This window comes from Felis catus, chromosome X, assembly GCF_018350175.1.
Source record: "Felis catus isolate Fca126 chromosome X, F.catus_Fca126_mat1.0, whole genome shotgun sequence".
NCBI lineage: Eukaryota > Metazoa > Chordata > Mammalia > Carnivora > Felidae > Felis > Felis catus.
Genome location: NC_058386.1, coordinates 38,862,197 through 38,880,918, shown reverse-complemented (window position 1 = coordinate 38,880,918; position 18,722 = coordinate 38,862,197). Strand labels below are relative to the sequence as shown.

General features: G+C 47.5%; 1 protein-coding gene across 1 annotated transcript in view; it reads left to right on the top strand.

Moving 5' to 3' along the window:
- The window catches only part of EFHC2 (EF-hand domain containing 2), a 199,535-nt gene extending 181,392 nt beyond the window's left edge, over positions 1-18,143 (top strand). The window contains exons 14-15 of the mRNA XM_023249026.2: positions 597-702; positions 17,825-18,143. Of these exons, the coding sequence (XP_023104794.2) occupies positions 597-702; positions 17,825-17,926 (208 nt within the window). The 3' untranslated portion in view covers positions 17,927-18,143. The remainder of the gene's footprint in view (positions 1-596; positions 703-17,824) is intronic.
- The last annotated feature ends 579 nt before the right edge of the window (positions 18,144-18,722 follow it).

Below are 18,722 nucleotides of genomic sequence, written 5' to 3'. Positions count from 1 at the left end.
CTCTAAATACTGTTTCATAACCGCCTTTCTGCTCAACAATACATCATGAACATATTTCCAGGACAGTACATGTGGATCTAAATAAACCCTTTTTAATGGCTAGATAATAAATGATAAAGATACCTTTTATCTTCCCTAAGAATATCTTAGTAGACAAAATGAATCTAGGCTCCCCTTTAAAATTTAAAAGGCATGCAGTCTAAAAATACAAGGAGATTTTATTTTACTGACCTATTGGATCAACGATATGAAATTAAAGGGGACCTTCAAATACTCTGAACAAAATGGTCTCGGTTACTGAATAAGCTCATTTCTTTCTGTGGCAACTGCAACAAATATTTATTGAGCACCTACTAAGTGCCAGCATTAATCTAGGTGTTGGGGACACGTTGGTAAAGTAGCTGTATGGGATCTTTGCTCACAAAGAGTTCACATTCTCAAGAGTTAGAATCAGAAAATAAACTAGTAAGAAACAGGAAAAATAGCAGATATTGAAACATACCTGACATTATGTTTTCATGGTAGCATTTAAGGTGACATTTCGGTCCTGAATTCTGCAGATTGAGTCAAATTATATTCCATAATTATATTTTCAGGTTTCAAGACAGTGAAGAACAAATAAATTACGAGTTATTTTTCTCTGCCCTGAACTGGAGAATGAATCCGATGCCCGAATTGCAAGCGGTATCGTTTAGTAAAGAGGTAAAATCAACCTTGCATTTTTAATATCCTTTATCTGAAAAACTGGTTTTCAACATGAAACATTAACAGCCGCGCTTTTGGAAAAAGCGCTTCCGTCTTCCTGGGTATTTGCGGTAAAGGCTAATCGCTTTCCGTGCTGAGTGAACATCTGCTCTATAAGAGCATGACTTCTCTTGTGCAGCTGAATTTTTGTTAACTCCAGTCGCATCCCATTATATGGAGAATAGGATAATAGGTTACAGTTATAAATAGATGTAAACACTCTTATCAAGGGATTCTGCTAACATCATCGTGAGCCACAAGAGCAAATCTCCGATGGTGCGTGTTTCGAGAATCCCCAGTGTATCTGTGGCTGTGCATACAGGTTTGCCTTGGGTGACAGAGGATAGTATGGGGACGCGCATGTCACAGTGCAGCCAAATTTACCATAAAAATTCAGCAGGAAAATGCTTGGTTAGGGAAAGCAAAGTTCATGTGATCTGATGGTGCTGTCAACATTGTGGCATTGTCTGAATTCCCTAAGATCTCTTTGGACCAGTTGTCTTCAAGGAGTGGGGGGGGGGGGGGGGTGGAGGTTTGTTTATATTTTTAACATGCTCCAGAAATTGATTTTCTTGGGAACGTCCCTTGATAAAGCAAATGTCATGTGGTTGCTCCCAGAAAGGAGGCATTTATTCCTGCCTGTCGCTGCTAACCAGCTCATTCTGGCCTGAACTGGTCTACTGCCCCTGGAGAGTTCCCTCAGGCATGCTGCTATTCTGGAGCAGTCAGGCAGCCTTAGAACTTCCAGATGGTTGGGAGAGAGTGGTGGCCTTTAGAGTCGCAGAGCTAGTGTTGAATTCTGTCTCTGCCACTTGCTTAGCCGAGCGGCTTTGGGGGACTTAACCCATTCGCTTATAAATCTAATTCTCAGACAAATCGTGAGTCGGTAATCCACTCTCAGCAGGTTCTATGCTCAGCGCTGGGGTCCAGAGTGAAGGTCATTATTGCTGCCTTTTGCGGGGGGGGGGGCACTGCCCATGGGGGCATCAATACACTCACTCATGCTTTGGAGTATGGCATGATACAGCCTGCATGGGATGGAATGGGTTGAGGAGGAAGCCTCCAAGAAATTATACTGGGGTGGGGGTGGGGGTGCCTGGGTGGCTCAGTTGGTTAAGCGTTCGACTCTTGATCTCGGCTCAGGTCATGATCTCACGGTTCGTGAGTTCAAGCCCCGTGTTGGGCTGTGCACCGACAGCACAGAACCCGCTTGGGATTCTTTCTGTCTCCCCCTCTCTGCCCCTCCACTGCTCGTGTGCACACGTGGGCGCGCACGCTCTCTCTCTCTCTCTCCCCCCTCCCTCAAAATAAATAAACTTTAAAAAAAAATGCTTAAGACAAATCAGAGTGGCATTGGGGCGGGGGGTGGGGTGGGCAGCAAGTCTTCTCAGGGGAGGTGACGCTTGAAATTTGAATGCTGAATAGTACGAGTTAGCAAGGGGGAAGGGGACGAAGGCACGAAGGGAGGAGTGGAGGAGGAGGAGGCTCGAGATACCCGCAAGGCTGAGGTTTGAATATTGTCCTGCAAGCTCTGGAGGCCAGGGACGGGGTCAAGGAAGAGAGCGACATGATCACGTGTTCCCTGTAGAGGGAGCTTTGCTCTGGGCTGGATGGTGGGCAGTTTGGAGAGGGGACTTGGGAACAGGTAGACCCATTAGGAGGCTCTTGACGTCCCGTTGTCACCATGACAACTGCAAACACGTAAAGCACATCCTATGTGCCGAACACTAAGACTGGAAAGATCTACTGACTCGTTTAATCCTCCTCGGAACCCTAGCAGGTGGATACTCTTGTGATCCCCATTTTAGAGATCAGGGAGTTAGAAAAGCAGCAAGTGTGGGGTAAAGTGAGAATTGTAACTCACGCCCGTTTCACTGTGAAGCGTAGAAAAAAAAAATCTTTTTTAATATCATCATGATCGAACTTATTGCATTTAATTAACTAAAACCCAAGATGCCATCACAAAAACAGATCAGTACTATCCTTTGGTAACCTTTTCATTCTTATCCATGCAGGTACTTAAAAATGAGAGATGGCGTTTACATTCTACCTTTCCGCTCCATGTTATCGTATCCTGGGCTGGTTGGATAGCATCCATTTGTCCCGTTAGGACTTTTCCCCGGCCCCCTCTCCCCTGCTCTGAGTCCCAGGCAGCTGACCTTTATGGGCTGCATCAACGGGTCCGCTAGCCCTCTGCCCCCCACCTCCCTTGGGTTGATCAGTGGCATGCACCAGCAAGAGAATGGAGGGTGGGAGGAGAGAGAAATCCTGTCCCTCCCTGCCAGTTCCCGTGGACTAACCACGTCCTCCATAGCTGCCCACCACTCCAGACTCGAGTGCCCACCCTCAGGAAGCCTCCAGTAACCATTACCACCCCTTTGGCCCCAGGCGGTGGTAACGGCCCCCCTCCCCCCCTTGCTACACTCCTCGAGGGGCTGGAGGATCCCCTGTGGCCTTTCCTGACCGCTTCCCGCAACTTGGTCAACGGTCACTTTATTTTAAATTCCCCGCAACTTCCGCGATTTGCCCACGTCCTCTGTTTCCTGTGGCATCCTGAATGACGCGCGTGCTTTTTCGTGCTAGTCGGCGACTGCCTTTGTCGTTCTTTTCCTTACTTCCTACCTGTCTCCTTTTCTGTTGCACCCAGTCCACCACCCAAACGTTCACCTGTACATTGGGGGCTTCGTCACTTACTGCACAGAAATATAATTCTAGGGGTGCCTGGGTGGTGCAGTCAGTTGAGCGTCCAATTCTTGATCTCGGCTCAGGTCGTGATCTCACGGTTCGGGAGTTCGAGCCCCACATCGGGCTGTGCGCTGATGGCGTAGACCCTGCTTGGGATTCTGTCTCTCCTTCTCTCTGCCCCTCCCTCCTTGTGCATTCTCTCTCTCTCTGTCTCTCTCTCTCTCAAAATAAATAAACTTAAAAAATGTTTTTAATATATAATTCTATCACATGCATTTATCTGTGGTGTGTTTTTCTTACGTAACGGTTCATCATGGGCAGTCACTCAAGTTTAATATGTATAGACCTGAGCCATTCTTTCATAGCCGTAGTATGGATACAGAATAATTTATTCATCCATTTTTCTGTTGATAGGCGTTCAAGTCATTTTTGCATGTTTGCCTCTGACATCATGGTAGCTTATCACTTTAATTTTTATTTTCCTGATGACCGGGCTAATGATCTTTGGGTACGACAATTAAGAAAGACTTTTTTCATAGCAACCCAGCATGTGCATATACAGTGGAACAAAAGTTTCACGAATCAGTACTATTCTAACTACGCATCGTGCATTTTGTTACTTTCTTTTCTCTTTTCCTTCTTCCCTCGTTTGCTTTTCTTGCCTCTCTCCCCCCACCCCCCTTCTTTCTCTCTTTTGAGTGCAGTTTGTGACCCGTTAAGTTGATTTAAGGGCCCAGAAAAGGATCACCGCCCACACTGGAAGAGAAGCCACCAGGCGGGAAGACCAAAGATTCGCTATCCCCTTAGCTACCCCTCCCCCATTTCATCCCTTACCCACTCTGTTGCTGGGACAGTTACTGAGCTGTGCACGTCAGGTGCCTCAGAAGTGTGGAGCAGAGGGTCTGAAACCACATGAACCCGAGTTCACATCCTTAGCTCTGTGATTGACTAAGCGGGTGACTTTGTGCAAGTTACTGAACCTTTTAGGTTTCCTCCCCTCAGAAATGGAGATGACAATAGCCCTTCCATAGGCGTGGTTGTGAGGGTTGAGGGTGGAAAACATGAGGCCCATGTCGCCACACCTGTCCCATAGTAAGGGCTTAAATGTTAGCTATTATTATTGTTTATAAAATGGAGAGGTCTTGGGGCGCCTGGGTGGCTCAGTCGGTTAAGCGTGTGACTTCGGCTCAGGTCATGATCTCACGGTTGGTGAGTTCAAGCCCCGCATTGGGCTCTGTGCTGATGGCTCAGAGCCTGGAGCCTATTTCGGATTCTGTGTCTCCTGCTCTCTCTGCCCCTCCCCTGCTCATTCTCGGTCTCTCTCTGTCTCTCTCAAAAATAAATAAACATTAAAAAAGAAAACAAAGTGGAGAGGTCTTAACTTTCTCAGGTGAAGGGGCCGGGCCTTGAGCACTCAGCTTCCAAGGCTATGGTCAGTGATTCCACCCTTAAAGGTAGGAGAACCACAACAGGAAGGTGGCATCAGAAAAAGGGCCTGTGCTCCAGCAGTGGGCTCGTCCAGTTGTTACTTATGTGCCGTGAGACTTTACTCTTTGGGTCTCTTATCAACTCTGCTGACCAAGCCTGGGAGTGGGTTCTGTCTGTGGGAGGCATTTGCGAGGGGCCATTCCTTTTTCGCCAGTTTTAAAAAGAAAAGAACCTAGGTATGAAATGGTACCAATTTGACTTCGTCATGAGAACGTAACTAGATCCCAGAGCCCACAGTGCTCTGGTATTCCTAAGCTTGTTATTGTTGCGTAAAGAGGATATAAGATAGCTTGGGAATGTTACCAGTGAGTCTATAATCTCATGTGAAAATATTTAGCGCGAATGGGTTGAGCATAATATTGCAGGGTTGATACAGCACCATCAGTAGTGAGAAGTCCAGGATCTCCTGAACCCTGTAAGTGTGCTGACATGTTAATATCCAGTAATGCCCTGAGATGCTCAGGTCAGAGCCTGTCACAGGTTGGGTTCTCCAAGAAGCAGGTGGAGTTGAATGCGCAAGGTGTTTATTTGGGAGTGTTCTTGGGCTCGATACGTACGAAAGGGAGAGGAAGGATACAGGAGCGGGCAGACGGAACAGTTGAGGCAACCCACGGGGAGCTCTGGAACTGGAATGGCCTTTCCGAGCTGTCCCGAGTTGGGCCACAATGGCTTGGCCTTTATCCTTTATCCCTGTGGGTTGCTTTAGGAAGGGGTATGACCTTGGATAACGTGACTCCTTGCAGCCAAGATAGCGCTTAAGCTGAGGCCATCCCTGCAGGGGACTCTCAGCAGCTGGGCCACCAAGTCCTTCCTCAAGGAGGTCCTGGATGGTACCTCAAAGCTTGGCGACGAGCTATTCTTGAAGCTCTTGTTTTTTGTTTTTATTAAAAATGATTGACATACAATATTGTATTCGTTTCAGGCATATAGTATAGTGATTCGACACTCATACACGTTGCAAAATGGTCACCTAGTTACCATCTCTCTGTCACCATCCGGTGGTATTGACTGTATGCCCTCTGCTGTACATTACCTCCCTGCCGTAGTTATTTTATAACTGGAAGATTGCACCTCTTAATTCCCTTCACCTACTTCATCCGTCCCCCAGTTCCTACCCGCTTCGGCAACCATCAGTTTGTTCTCTGTAGCTATGAGTCTGTTTCTGTTTTGTTCGTTTGGTTAGTCTTTAGATTCCACACATGAGTGGAGTCATGACGGTATTCCTCTTTCTCTGTCTGACTTATTTCACTTAGCGTAGTGCCCTCGAGGTCCATCTGTGTTGTCACAAATGGCAAGGTTTCCTTCTCTTTTTTTATGGCTGAATAATATTGTACGTACAGACCACAGTTTCTTTATGTGTTCCTTCATCGACGGATGCCTTGTCTGTTTCCACGCCTTGGCTATTTTAAATACTGCTGCAATGAAACATAGGGGTGCATATGTCTTTTCAAATTAGGGTTTTCATTTTCTTCCAACAAATACCTAGAAGTGGAATTGCTGGATCGTAAGGTAGTTCTATTAATTTTTTGAGGAACCTCCACACTGTTTTCCAGGGCGGCTGCACCAGTTTGCATTCCTCCCCGCAGTGTATTTCCTCCATGTTCTTGCCAGTGCTGTTATTTCTTACCTGTTTAATTGATTTATTTATTTTAGAGAGAGAGTGTGTGAGCAGGGGAGAGGGGCAGTGGGAGAGAGAGAGAGAATCTCCCATCAGGCTCTGCACTTATAGGCGGAGCCCAACGTGGGGCTTGATCTCACAACCCTGGGATCGTGACCTGAGCTGAAATCAAGAGTCAGACACTTAACCTAAGACTGAGCCACCCAGGCACCCTACCCCTCCTGTCTTTTAAAAAAATTTTTTTTAACATTTTATTTTATTTTTTGAAATACAGAGAGAGAGAGAGACAGAGAGCATGAGCAAGGGAGGGGCAGAGAGAGAGGGAAACACAGAATCGGAAGCAGGCTCCAGGCTCTGAGCTGTCAGCACAGGGCCTGACACGGGGCTCGAACCCACAAACCGCGAGATCCTGACCTGAGCTGAAGTCGGACGCCCAACCGACGGAGCCACCCAGGCGCCCCTTTTAAAGTTTATTTTTGAGAGAGACAGAGAAAGTTCGAGTGGGGGAGAGGCAGGAAGAGAGGGAGAATCTGAAGCAGGATCCTCGCAGAGCCCAACACGGGGCCGGAACCCACAAAACCGTGAGATCGTGACCTGAGCCGAAATCGAGAGTTGGTGACTCAGTCGATTGAGCTACCCAGGTGCCCCTCCTCTGCCCGGCTTTTTTTTTTTTTAATTTGTTTTTTAACGTTTATTTATTTTTGAGACAGAGACAGAGCATGAATGGGGGAGGGTCAGAGAGAGAGGGAGACACAGAATCTGAAGCAGGCTCCAGGCTCTGAGCTGTCAGCACAGAGCCCGACGCAGGGCTCGAACTCACGGACTGTGAGATCATGACCTGAGCTGAAGTTGGACGCTTAGCCGACTGAGCCACCCAGGCGCCCCTCTGCCCGGCTTTTGATATTGGGTTTTATGAGTGCTTTCTATATTTTGGATATTAACCCCTTATCAGATGTGTCATTTGCAAATGTGTGCTCCCATTCAGTAAATTGCCTTTTCGTCTTGTTGTTGGTTTCCTCTGCCGTGTAAAAGTTTTTTAGTTTGATGTCATCCAACTTGTTTATTTTTGCTTTTATTGTCCTTGAAGCCTTTGGTGACCGTTCTTGGTATCAACTGGGGGCCTGGCAGTGTGGAGTCAGATCAGTTGTGTAGATCTGTGGGGACCCAGTTGGGCAGAGAAGGCCTCTCCCTTAGAGCTTTGAGGACAGCCGGCATATTTAGGGGATCTGACATAGCCGGGAAGTCCCGGGCGGGACTTCAGGACAAGATCCACCAGGTTGTGGGGGCGGCGCCTGGGTGACACGGTTGGTTGAGTGTGCACCTCTTGATATCGGCTCAGGTCATGATCTCAGGGTCATGGGTTTGAGCCCCACATCGGGCTCCATGCTGAGTGTGGAGCCCGCTTGGGATTCTCTCTCTCTCCCCCTCTGTCCCCCTCTCTCCCTTTCCCCCAACGGGGGAACCTGCATATCTTTACTCCTGTGCTGAACGTTGTCCGCGACACGATCTCTTCCCTTAACTGGGGGTCCTTACCGAGAAATGCAAAGGGACTTCCTGGCTGACGAAAGCCGAGCAGGTCTCAGTACTACTGATTCCACAAGCAAAGTCCTGTCTGTGTCCGTGTTGATGGACGGGATGGATGGTCAGGGTACGTACGGGTTTGGGGCACCTTCCCAGTCTACCCTGATTAAACTGCCGTGTGGGGGAGGGGCCAGAAAAGGGGAACAGGACCAGTGGCTTCAGCCAGCGGGGGGCTGAGTAGGAGGGTGGTCTGGGACAGGGGATGGGAGAGGCGGGGCCTCTCTCCAAAGCAGAGAGCACAGTGATGGGGCCTCCTGAAGTGAGCACTGTCCAGCCATCAGGGGGAAGCCGGCAGTCGGCAGGCTTGAACTGACAAGCCTTGAGCCCCTCCCGGGGAGCCAGAGCTGGCTACGTCCCCTCACCGGTGAGGTTCCAGCAGGGACCAGACACCGCACACTCAGAGGAGTCACGGACACGGATTTAGCGAAGGGACAATGGACAGAGGAGCGGATAGGGTTACAGGACCCAGTCAGGGCAGCGGAGCACTCAGGGACCAGCAACGGAGGGAAACCTTTACTTTCCCTCGGTCTGATTCTTGGAGCCCAGGGGAGGAGCCGGCAGAAGGTGGGGGGAGGAGAAGTGGAATCAATACCCTGATCTCTTGGTGCTGCCCATTGGCTGGACCCACCCAGCAGCAGCCACAGAACGAGGAAGCTCGGGGTGTGATGCAATCCACAGAGGTTGGCCTCCCAGGGCAGTGAGCTGGGTGAAAAGGGCAGAAAATGGATCTTCTGGGGGTAAAAAGAGAAGGAGCCTGCACAGTCTGTTGCCAGAATACAGACTTGGGCTCAGGCGAACCATCCTCCCAGCCAGGGGATAAGGCTAGGTCCAGACAGCAGCTCCTGGGGCTTGGTCTGCTGGATGGCAGGACTGGTCCCCCAGACTCGGGTGGGGCTCCCCTGCATGTGATGGTCGGTTAGCTGGTCTCTGCCCATAGTGCTGGGGTCCGATAACAAGCAAAATTGACAAAGAGGACTGTGGTCTGGGGCTAGGCTAGCTGTGATCAGTCCCGCTGCCCTTTGGTGAGAGACCTTCCTACGTGGATGGGTGTTACTCCCCGTGACCGTGACGGTGGCCTGTGGCCTGCATTCTCAGGAGTTCCTTGGCGAGGCCTCTGCCTGGCTCCCACGGCAGCCCACGGTGAGCCCATGAGGCTGTAACTTAACGCTCGCTCCATTATGTGACTGTCTGCGGTCTCAGCACGTTGCCCTGGCGTGGTCAAGGCCCGGAGACCCCATTTCCGTTCTGTGGTGCTAAATCGGTCCTCATATAAGCTTTATAACTTTTGCCCCGTGTGACTGGCGTCTTATCTTTTGACATTTCTGAGAAACCTTGTATGTGGCTTCATTTTACGAGCACTGTAACTGCCGAAGCATTAGCAATCGACCCTAAAGCCCTCGCTTGCCGCAACGGGTTGATCTTCTAGCCTTGGCAGTGGGGAGTGGGGACCAGTCGGGGACACCTTGGGACACATCTTTCGACACCCCGGTTGTTGAGAATCTTCTTCGGGTATTTGGAGGGTGGGGTATCCTGTGACGTTTTATCGTCCCACTCTTGAGCGAAACTAAGTATCACTCCCAATGTATAGATTGGAAGCTGAGACTCAAAGGCATCCCGAAAGGTAAAGACTAAACTAACTGAAGTTAGGGGCCTGCTGCCAACCTTTTAAATAAGCAGTTACTTCTAGAATCTGAGGTTGAATTTAACAGTTGAAATGAAAGACTATTAGTCATGCTCATTGGAGTTTAAAAGTAGCTGACAGGGGCGCCTGGGTGGCGCAGTCGGTTAAGCGTCCGACTTCAGCCAGGTCACGATCTCGCGGTCCGGGAGTTCGAGCCCCGCGTCGGGCTCTGGGCTGACGGCTCAGAGCCTGGGGCCTGTTTCCGATTCTGTGTCTCCCTCTCTCTCTGCCCCTCCCCCGTTCATGCTCTGTCGCTCTCTGTCCCAAAAATAAATAAACGTTGAAAAAAAAAAAAAAGTAGCTGACAGACACATGCCGATTGCCTAACGCAAAACGGTAACCTGGTAGGGAAGGATCCTGCCAGAATCCGCTTTGGTTTGAAGCGTTGGGTGATGTCTGCTTTAATTGCCTGCAGAAGCCTACAGCTCTGCAGGCAAGAGCTTTCAAGTCTTCTTGAAAACTCTTTTTACCCTGCAATGCGGTATTAAGGAAAGGTCTCTTGTCTAAAGGCCACACCTATGTTTTAGCTACACTCAGAGGGCCATTCTTGCAAAGATTTGTGTAGGGCAGTGGAAGCAGTTGGGAAATATTGGCATGGTGGCGAACACAGAAACGGGCGGGAATAGAAGCAAACCTCCAGGTTTTCTAGGTGAGCTTTTCCCTGTGTTATCAGAATGCTCTGGACCATCTCACCAAGTATTTGCAAAATTTCCTCCCCGGATTTCAGTTTGATTTACTGAACTTTAATTGTCTTTGCAATTTTCTCAACTTAACTCAATTAGTTCTGAGGTCATGTCAACCTATTAGAAGGCAGTAAATTTACGAAAAGCACCATTTCAATCCCATCCGTGCTACTGGACTGGTCTACACATTCATAGCTATTTCCCACAGAAACGTCTTTTTTTTTTTTTTTTTTGAGTAAGCGGAGGGGAATAACAGAGTGAAATCACTAACATGACTCCATCAGCCTTACATTTGGGAGGAATAAAAATAACCTTGTTTCAGTGAAGCGTGGAATTTAATTGGCTCCCGATCTTTTCCCCTCATGCATCTGGTGGCCGGTACTACAGTAGAAAATTTGAAACTAGGAGACATAATCCAATTAAATTTCCTTTTAAAAATGTCAAAGCAAATAAATCCAGAGCCCAGGAGCTCACACACAGCTCTGCTATTCTCACTGGGCAGCTGCCGCTTACTGGGTTTCTAGCCAGTACCATCTTTGCTTCAAGGGCGTATGATTTTTACGGATCGGCAGCTCCTTTTTTTTCGCCATTGATGAACAAGTAATTTATTGCCAACTTGTCTGACTTGCAAGCCAACTTGCAAGCAAACTTGGAGGCGGTTCCCAGCCTAAAATTTCAGCGTCACGATTTTGCGTCATTGTTGAGTTTCGCCCTGCAGATCATGGCTGTTCCTTCTTCCAGCAGACACTGTTTATGCTCCAGGTGGAACTGAATTCTGTTTCGAGATTTGGGCGCAGTCTCTGGAATTATCTGGAAGTTTGTCAGGAAGTTGCTCGGTTCCAAGCTGTGCCGTGACTTTCATAGACACTATTAATTTTGGTAAATACCAAAGTGCAGAGCGTCTTTGTGTGACTTCCTCTAGAACCCGACTTGGAGACAAGGATTTGAGTGTAGGTAGATTTGGGGGGCAGGGGCAGGAAGCAAAAGGGGCACTATCAAGGGGGTGGGGAATGAAGGGCAGGGCATTTCTCAAACTAGTGACACATTTTGGTGACTGGGACTTAATGCCTCTGGGAAACTGAGGGATCCCGTGGCCTAGATGTTCCTTAGTGTTTGCCCCCACTCCCCAAAGTGCAAGGGAGTTGCGGTATTCGTCCATCAGCTCCCATCAGTCATGGATGAAGGCTACTTCTGAAGTGGGGGGAAAAGAACGAATTCACAGGCTCTTGTGGCATGTCACAGGGGCGGCTAAAGTGGGCCTCCGAGGCCAAAAGAAAAGTTTTCGCGCAAAAGAACGCAGGTGCTGGTGGTCGGAAGTCAGGCTGGGGCGTGCCAAAGTGGAAGGGGTGAGGGGATCCGGAGGGGCGCTGGCAGACCCTGCTACGTACGGATATTTCAGATCTGGAATGGGAAGCGTCGGCTGCTGTGGATGAGCTCTCCTGCTGGAGACTTCCCATGCTCGGATGAGCTCTCCTGCTGGAGACTTCCCATGCTCGTATTTCCACTTAAAAACTTACGGGCACTGCTGGGACTACGATAATCTGGAGTTTTCTTCTCATCTTGTAGTATAGCGTGAATAAAAGGTCAGTGAACACGAAGAATATTTTTACTCACTGCCCAGATTGTCGTATTATGTAACATAGAACATTTGTGGATTTATTAGAGCAATTAGGTGGCGGGAGTGTGGGGTTTCTCGTGTCTCCCAAGACCTCTTTATTTTGCAAAGAGACGGCCCAGGGGACTCCTTTAGATGGACCCCAATTACAGGCAAAACTATGAAGAAGATTCCTTTTCCCTCTACTCTATTGATGCCTCTCCTCCCCCTGAGTTTCTTCAGTCTTAGGTCCCGCTTCCCACCCTCCTCTGGATCTCGATTTAATTTCTGTCGGTCCATTTAAACTAGTACCTGTGAAAATCTCCCTAGGATTGGGGGTTGGCTACAATTTTGGCACCAATTCCAATGTGTGGGGGTTTTGCCCTACACCAAGCAACTCTTGACATCAGCTGGGGGTCCTACAATTCGACTCCGTTCTGTCGTGATCTACTTGGAGAAAGCATCAGATCCCAGTGGGTGTATCACCTGTGCTTCTGGTCAACTGGCTATAGACGGGAGGTTCCCACAACCCCCTCCTTGGGTTCGATTAATTTGCTAGAGCAGCTCACAGAACTCAGAGAAACATTTTATTTCCTTGATCACTCGTTTCTTATAAAAGGATATAGGGGCGGCCTGGGTGGGTCAGTTGGTTAACCTCCGACTCTCGATTTCAGCTCAGGTCATGATCTCACGGTTTGTGGGTTTGAGCCCCGCATCAGGCTCTGCACTTAATGGCATGGGACCTGCTTAGGATTCTCTGTCTTCCTCTCTCTCTGCCCCTCGCACTTGCTTTCTCTCTCTCTCTCCCCCTCTCAAAAATAAATAAACATTAAAAAAAAAAAAAAAGGATATAACCCCAAACAGCCAGGGGGCAGAGATGCATAGGGCAAGGTAGGGGGGACAGGCAGGGAGCTTCCATGCCCCCTCTGGCCACCCTCCTCAAATCTCCACGTGCTCACCAACCCAGAAGCTCTCCGATCCCCCATTGTCTTGGGTTCTTACAGAGGCTCATTACAAAGGTGTGATTGATTTTTAAATCATTGGCCATTGGTGATTGAACTCGACCTCCAGCTCTGTCCCTGGAGGTCAGGGGGAGAATAGAAATGACAGTTCCAACCCTCTAATTACAAGGTCTGTTCGCCTAGCAACCAGCCCCCCCCCCCCCCCCCCCCCCCCCGTCTTTAGGTGCTTTTCCAAAATGTCTCATTAACATAAGACACCTTATCACTCTCACCACTTAGGAAGTTTCAAGGGTTTTAGGAGCCGTGTGCTAGAAACAGGGACAAAGACCAAATATACATTATCTTATTATGGATCACAATATCATATTGGCAGTGAATGGATCCTGGGCTCCTCAACCACTGCAAATATTGCCTGTGGCACTTGCCAGGTATTTGGGCAGAAAAAGTCACTCCCACTTGGATCCTAGAGAATAGTGACAAAGGGAAACCAAATGGAGGGAAGTGGTTTTGATTCTAGAGAGAGAGCATGGCCATGGAGTAAAGAAATGGACTCTTGTGTCTTTTCATCTTAAATTATCCTTCATTTCAAACCTCAGGGTATTTACTTGAGCTTCATTTTGCCCCAGTCTGGCTTATGGCTAATAAGTATAATTCTCATCTCCAAATTCTTGTTTTAATGAGATGTCTGAGGACATATTGAACAGCTGGATGACTATTGATTAAAATATCTCATTTTGTGTGTGTATATATATATCTGCATATCACACACACACACAATGATGTACTGCTTTTTGGTGTCGGAAGGACATTTCACCAGGTTCCACGTGGCACGGACTGTACAAAATACGCCCTAGGGCTTAGTTTAGCCATCATCCATCCGAATGGCCATTTCCTTCTTCACACAGCCAGTTGGTGGTTTAGGCTCAACCTCCAGTGTCTGACAGGAGGCATTCTTGGGAAAGAACAGGAACGTCCCTTCCAGAATCACATTGTTGGGGCGCCTGGGTGGCTCAGTCAGTTAAGCGTCCAACTCTTGGTTTTCGGCTCAGGCCGCGAGCTCACGGCTTCGTGGGTTCCAGCCCCACATTGGGCTCCGCACGGACAGCGCGGAGCCTGCTTGGGATTCTCTCTCTCTCTCTCTCTCTCCCCCCCTTCTCCCTGCTGCTCCCCCACTCACACTGTCTCTGTCTGTAAATAAATAAATAAATATATAAACTTAAAAAGAATCCCGTTGTTTTCGACTCAACTCCTCTTGTTGAAAACGTTAGGATCAGATGGAGCCAGGCAGGCTGAGAGCCAGCTGCTTGTAGATCTAGGCCCACTCCTCTCATGGACTTCGGAGGGCAGCTCAGCAGCTAAGCAGAGCTCTGGAGCCCGCCTGCTGGGGTTACGGGCCAGGCTCCTCCTCTTAACGGGCCGTTTTCTGGACAAGCTCCTTAACCCTTCTGTCCCTCAGTTTCCCTTTCTGTAAATAGGCGTCCAAATAACGCCTGCCTCTTAAGGGTTTCTCTGATGGTTAAATCACTTAATACATGTAAAACACAAGAGTACCTGTCACATAGTAAATATCCAGTAAATGTATAAATGCCTTAGAGATGCCAGTGCTGGGTGTTCTGATTCTGATTCTCTGTTAGCGTTATTAATCACCACAGTTTTACGTATCACCCCTATTTCAGTCACCTCCACGTCTCTGCACGGTTCCGGACTCTAGGTCCATGCTCCGTACAACCCTGTTTACCAGAATCTTAACCTTAACGTCCTAACGGGCACCTCAAATGTTCAAAAATGTCCCAAATTGAACTTTGTTTTCCCCCTCTGATCCTTACCTCCCCACTTAAAAAAAAAAAAAAAAAAAGATGTTTATGGGGCGCCTGCGTGGCTCCGTCGGTTAAGCGTCCGACTTCGGCTCACGTCATGATCTCGTGGTTCGTGAGTTCGAGGCCCACGTGGGGCTCTGTGCTGAGAGCTCGGAGCCTGGAACCTGCTTCGGATTCTATGTCTCCCTGTCTCTCTCTGCCCCTCCCCCGCTCACGCTCTGTCTCTCTCAAAAATAAACGAACATTAAAAAAAACAATTAAAAGTTTACAACTTCTCTCCCTGCTTTCCTTATTTTGCTTATAACATCACCCAGGGTTGAGTGTTGAGCGCCCCACATCCACCCCCCAGCCCCCCAAGTTCATGTCTACCCAGAATCTCAGAATATGAACTTATTTGGAAACGGGTCTTTGCTGATGTAATTAAGAGTTAAAAATGAGGTCATACTGGATTCAGGTGGACTCTGCATCCAGTAATTGGTGTCTTAGAACTCTCCTTACCTGTATTTGTTTACCTGTACCCTTCGTTTATAAGGACACCAGTCCCGTCGGAGTAGGGACCCACCCTACTCCAGCATGACCTCCTCTTACCTGTTTACCTCTGCAGTGACCCTATTTCCAAATAAGGTCACCTAGTGAAGTTACTGCGGGTTAAGATTTCAACATGTCTTTTTTCAGAGGACACAGTTCACCCCTTAACACTACCCTTTCTTTCATCCCCGCTCCGAATCGATCACTTTCCAGGCATCCTGTGTTCTACTGCCGTAAAACCTTTTCGTACGTAGCTCTCATTTATCCCATCTTCAGCTCCCCTGGTTGTGGTGGAACCGTCTCTCTCTCTCTCTCTCTCTCTCTCTCTCTCTCTCTCTCTCTCTCTCTCTCTATCTCCGGGATCATTGCAGTAACCTCCAAAGTGATTTTCCTCCTTCATTTCACCCAATGAGTGAATCTGACTAATTGCTGATCGGATTTCTCTGATAGAGACCCACCGGCGACTTGGCCTAACCATGGCAGGAAGTATCAACTAGCACAGAGAACCCAAAGTTTTGGCCCCATATTTTCCTCCCACCCACCTCTCTCGCCCTTGGTACTATGTATCCCAAACCACAACTGGGTTGTTCATTCTTTCTTGAAAATCGATCTTTAGGTCTGCAGGCCTTTGCTTATGCTGTTCCATATGCCCAGAAAACCCTTCCTTATTTCAGCCCCCCTGCCGAACTGGTCTTCATCCTATAAGGCCCGGTTGAAACAGTACAGGTTTGCTTCCACGATTCCATCACAGAGTTATTGGGCCCTTACCCGTGCTTCTGACGCCTTACGACTCTGGATACTGATGTAACACTAGGAAAGATACAGCACCTCTTATATAAAACAATTAACCTTGACAGTAGAAATGTAGACAGCCACAGGATATGGATTTCCTCACCCCCCCCCGTTGATATTAATATCAACCATTGTAACATAAATAATGTGTATGTGTGCATATCTATGTGTATAGATTTATGTATACAAGATTTTTTGAAATCTGACACATGTTTACTACTTAGATAATTAAGTTTTGTTGCCACCCAGCTCATCAAAATATTCGTAAACCTCTCTAGAGTAAAGGTATTTATTTTCTGAAATTAGAAAACCTATATACAGGGGCGCCTAGGTGCCCCTCCCCTGCTGTCTCTCTCTCTCTCTCTCTCTCTCTCTCTCTCTCTCTCTCTCTCTCTCTCAAATAAAGAAAACACATATACACAAATATACACGTGCCATATCTGTTGTATATAAAGCATATGTGTGTATATATATATATATATATATTTATGCATCCATATAAAGTATATATAAAGTAGCTTCTCCCCAAGAGGATACTGTGAATAATTCATGGCTCTTTTCGTTGTTAAAGAAACCGTAACCAACAAGTCAGTGTAGCTAGTTCAGATTTTAATAATTGAGTTCTCTTTTTTAACTTTTTTTCACGTTCATTATGTATTTTTGAGACAGAAGGAGCATGAGCAGGGGGAGGGGCAGACAGAGAGAGGGAGACACAGAATCGAAGCAGGCTCCGAGCTGTCAGCACAGAGCCCGACGCAGGGCTCGAACCCACAAACCACGAGATCGTGACCTGAGCCAAAGTCCGACGCTTAACCGACTGGGCCACCCAGGCGCCCCAGTGATTGAGCTCTTCATAAAGCATGGGGGAGTTATCACTGCAATGATGGTGCATAACAGGCCCCCCCCAAATTTCAGTGGTTCTCAACAACAGGCATTTCGTTTTCTTGTCCGTGCACCTGTGTGGGTCAGGTGGGCGGACCCCACCTGTGTCATTTGGGGACCAGCAGCAGCTTGGGCCGTGTTCTTCTCATGGCAATGGTACACGCACGGAAGGCTGAGTCAAACCGCACGGGCTCGTTAGAGACCTGCTAACATAATGCAGGCCGAAGCCAGCTGTGTGGCCAAGCCCATATCAAAGGGACAGGAAAATAGACTCCATGTATAGGAGGGTCTGCAAAGCCACATGGCAAAAAGCACGGGTGTATAATTCTAGCACAGAAAGGGATGGAGTGAGCATAAGCATTCAGTCTACCACCGAGTCCTCATGATTCGAAAGTGGACGGTAGAAGTGTCTCATTTGAAAACAAGCTATTAGGGGCGCCCCGGGTGGCTCGGTCAATTACGCATCCGACTCTCTGTTTCAGCTCAGGTCACGGTCTCACTCCTTGTGGGTTCGAGCCCCACGTCCGGCTCTGCGCTGGCAGCGCGGAGCCTGCTGAGGATTCTCTCCTCCTTCTCTCCCTGCCCCTCCCCCAACGCTTTCTTTCCTTCTGTCTCTCTCTCTCAAAATACATAAAGTAAATGTTAAAAAAAAAAAAAGCGCTGTTTATCAAGAGCTTGTATAAACCGTAAGAAACAATTGGGTGTTGCGTGTACAAACCTGCGCTTTGAAACATGGTTCTAATTCTGTCCATCTTTGGATTTTTTCTAGAGATGTGAAGATGTCTGGCTCGGGATGCCATCACCTATTCCTGTGAAATACGTTGACTATTTTAGACTTTTAAAGGATGTATTTGGCCTGGTGGAAGAGTAACCGCATGCCAATTTTTGGTCAACTCCCTTTGATCTCCTGCTCTCGTTCGACTAAGTTTATTTCACCAGATACAATTTCATTAAAAAAAAAAAAAAAAAGCAAGGTTCGTACTGAATTGAAATCCATAGATCACAATTGATTTCCTTTTGTCGTTTTCGCATTTCAGAACATCATATTGCACAGCATGATTAAAAATGCCATTTAAGGAAACGTCAAACATTTTTGCTACATGTATGATTTATTAATACCAAAGAATCTTACGGCAGTTTTCTCTCCGACATAATTTGATTGGCTACGACACAAAAAGAAAATTATTTTTGACAGCTATAGATGACAATATAAAATCAAATTATATCTGAGCAATACGTTGTGATTCTGTTAAACATTTTTCGAAATCTTTTTGACACGTGTTTATTACTTCTATAATTAAGCTTTGTAGCAACCCACCTTACCAAAATAATCCTTAAACCTCTCTAGAGTGAATGTATTGATTTTCTGAAATCAGCAAAGCTACGAGAAGGACTCCTGCCCTCACCCCACAATACACACACACACACACACACACACACACACACACACACACACCGCATCACAACGCAATACGTAAAAATTTGGGAGAGAAATCAAAACATATGCGGTGTTTATATTTTAATGCCCTTTTTATATCTAAAGTTAGCTGTTAACTTAGGAATAAGTATGACCAAAAATGTATTCTGTTTAAAGTATTTAGGGATGTGAATGCGGAGGGTTTTGAGAGATCTTTTTTGGTTCATTCTCCACACACCCATACCACCCA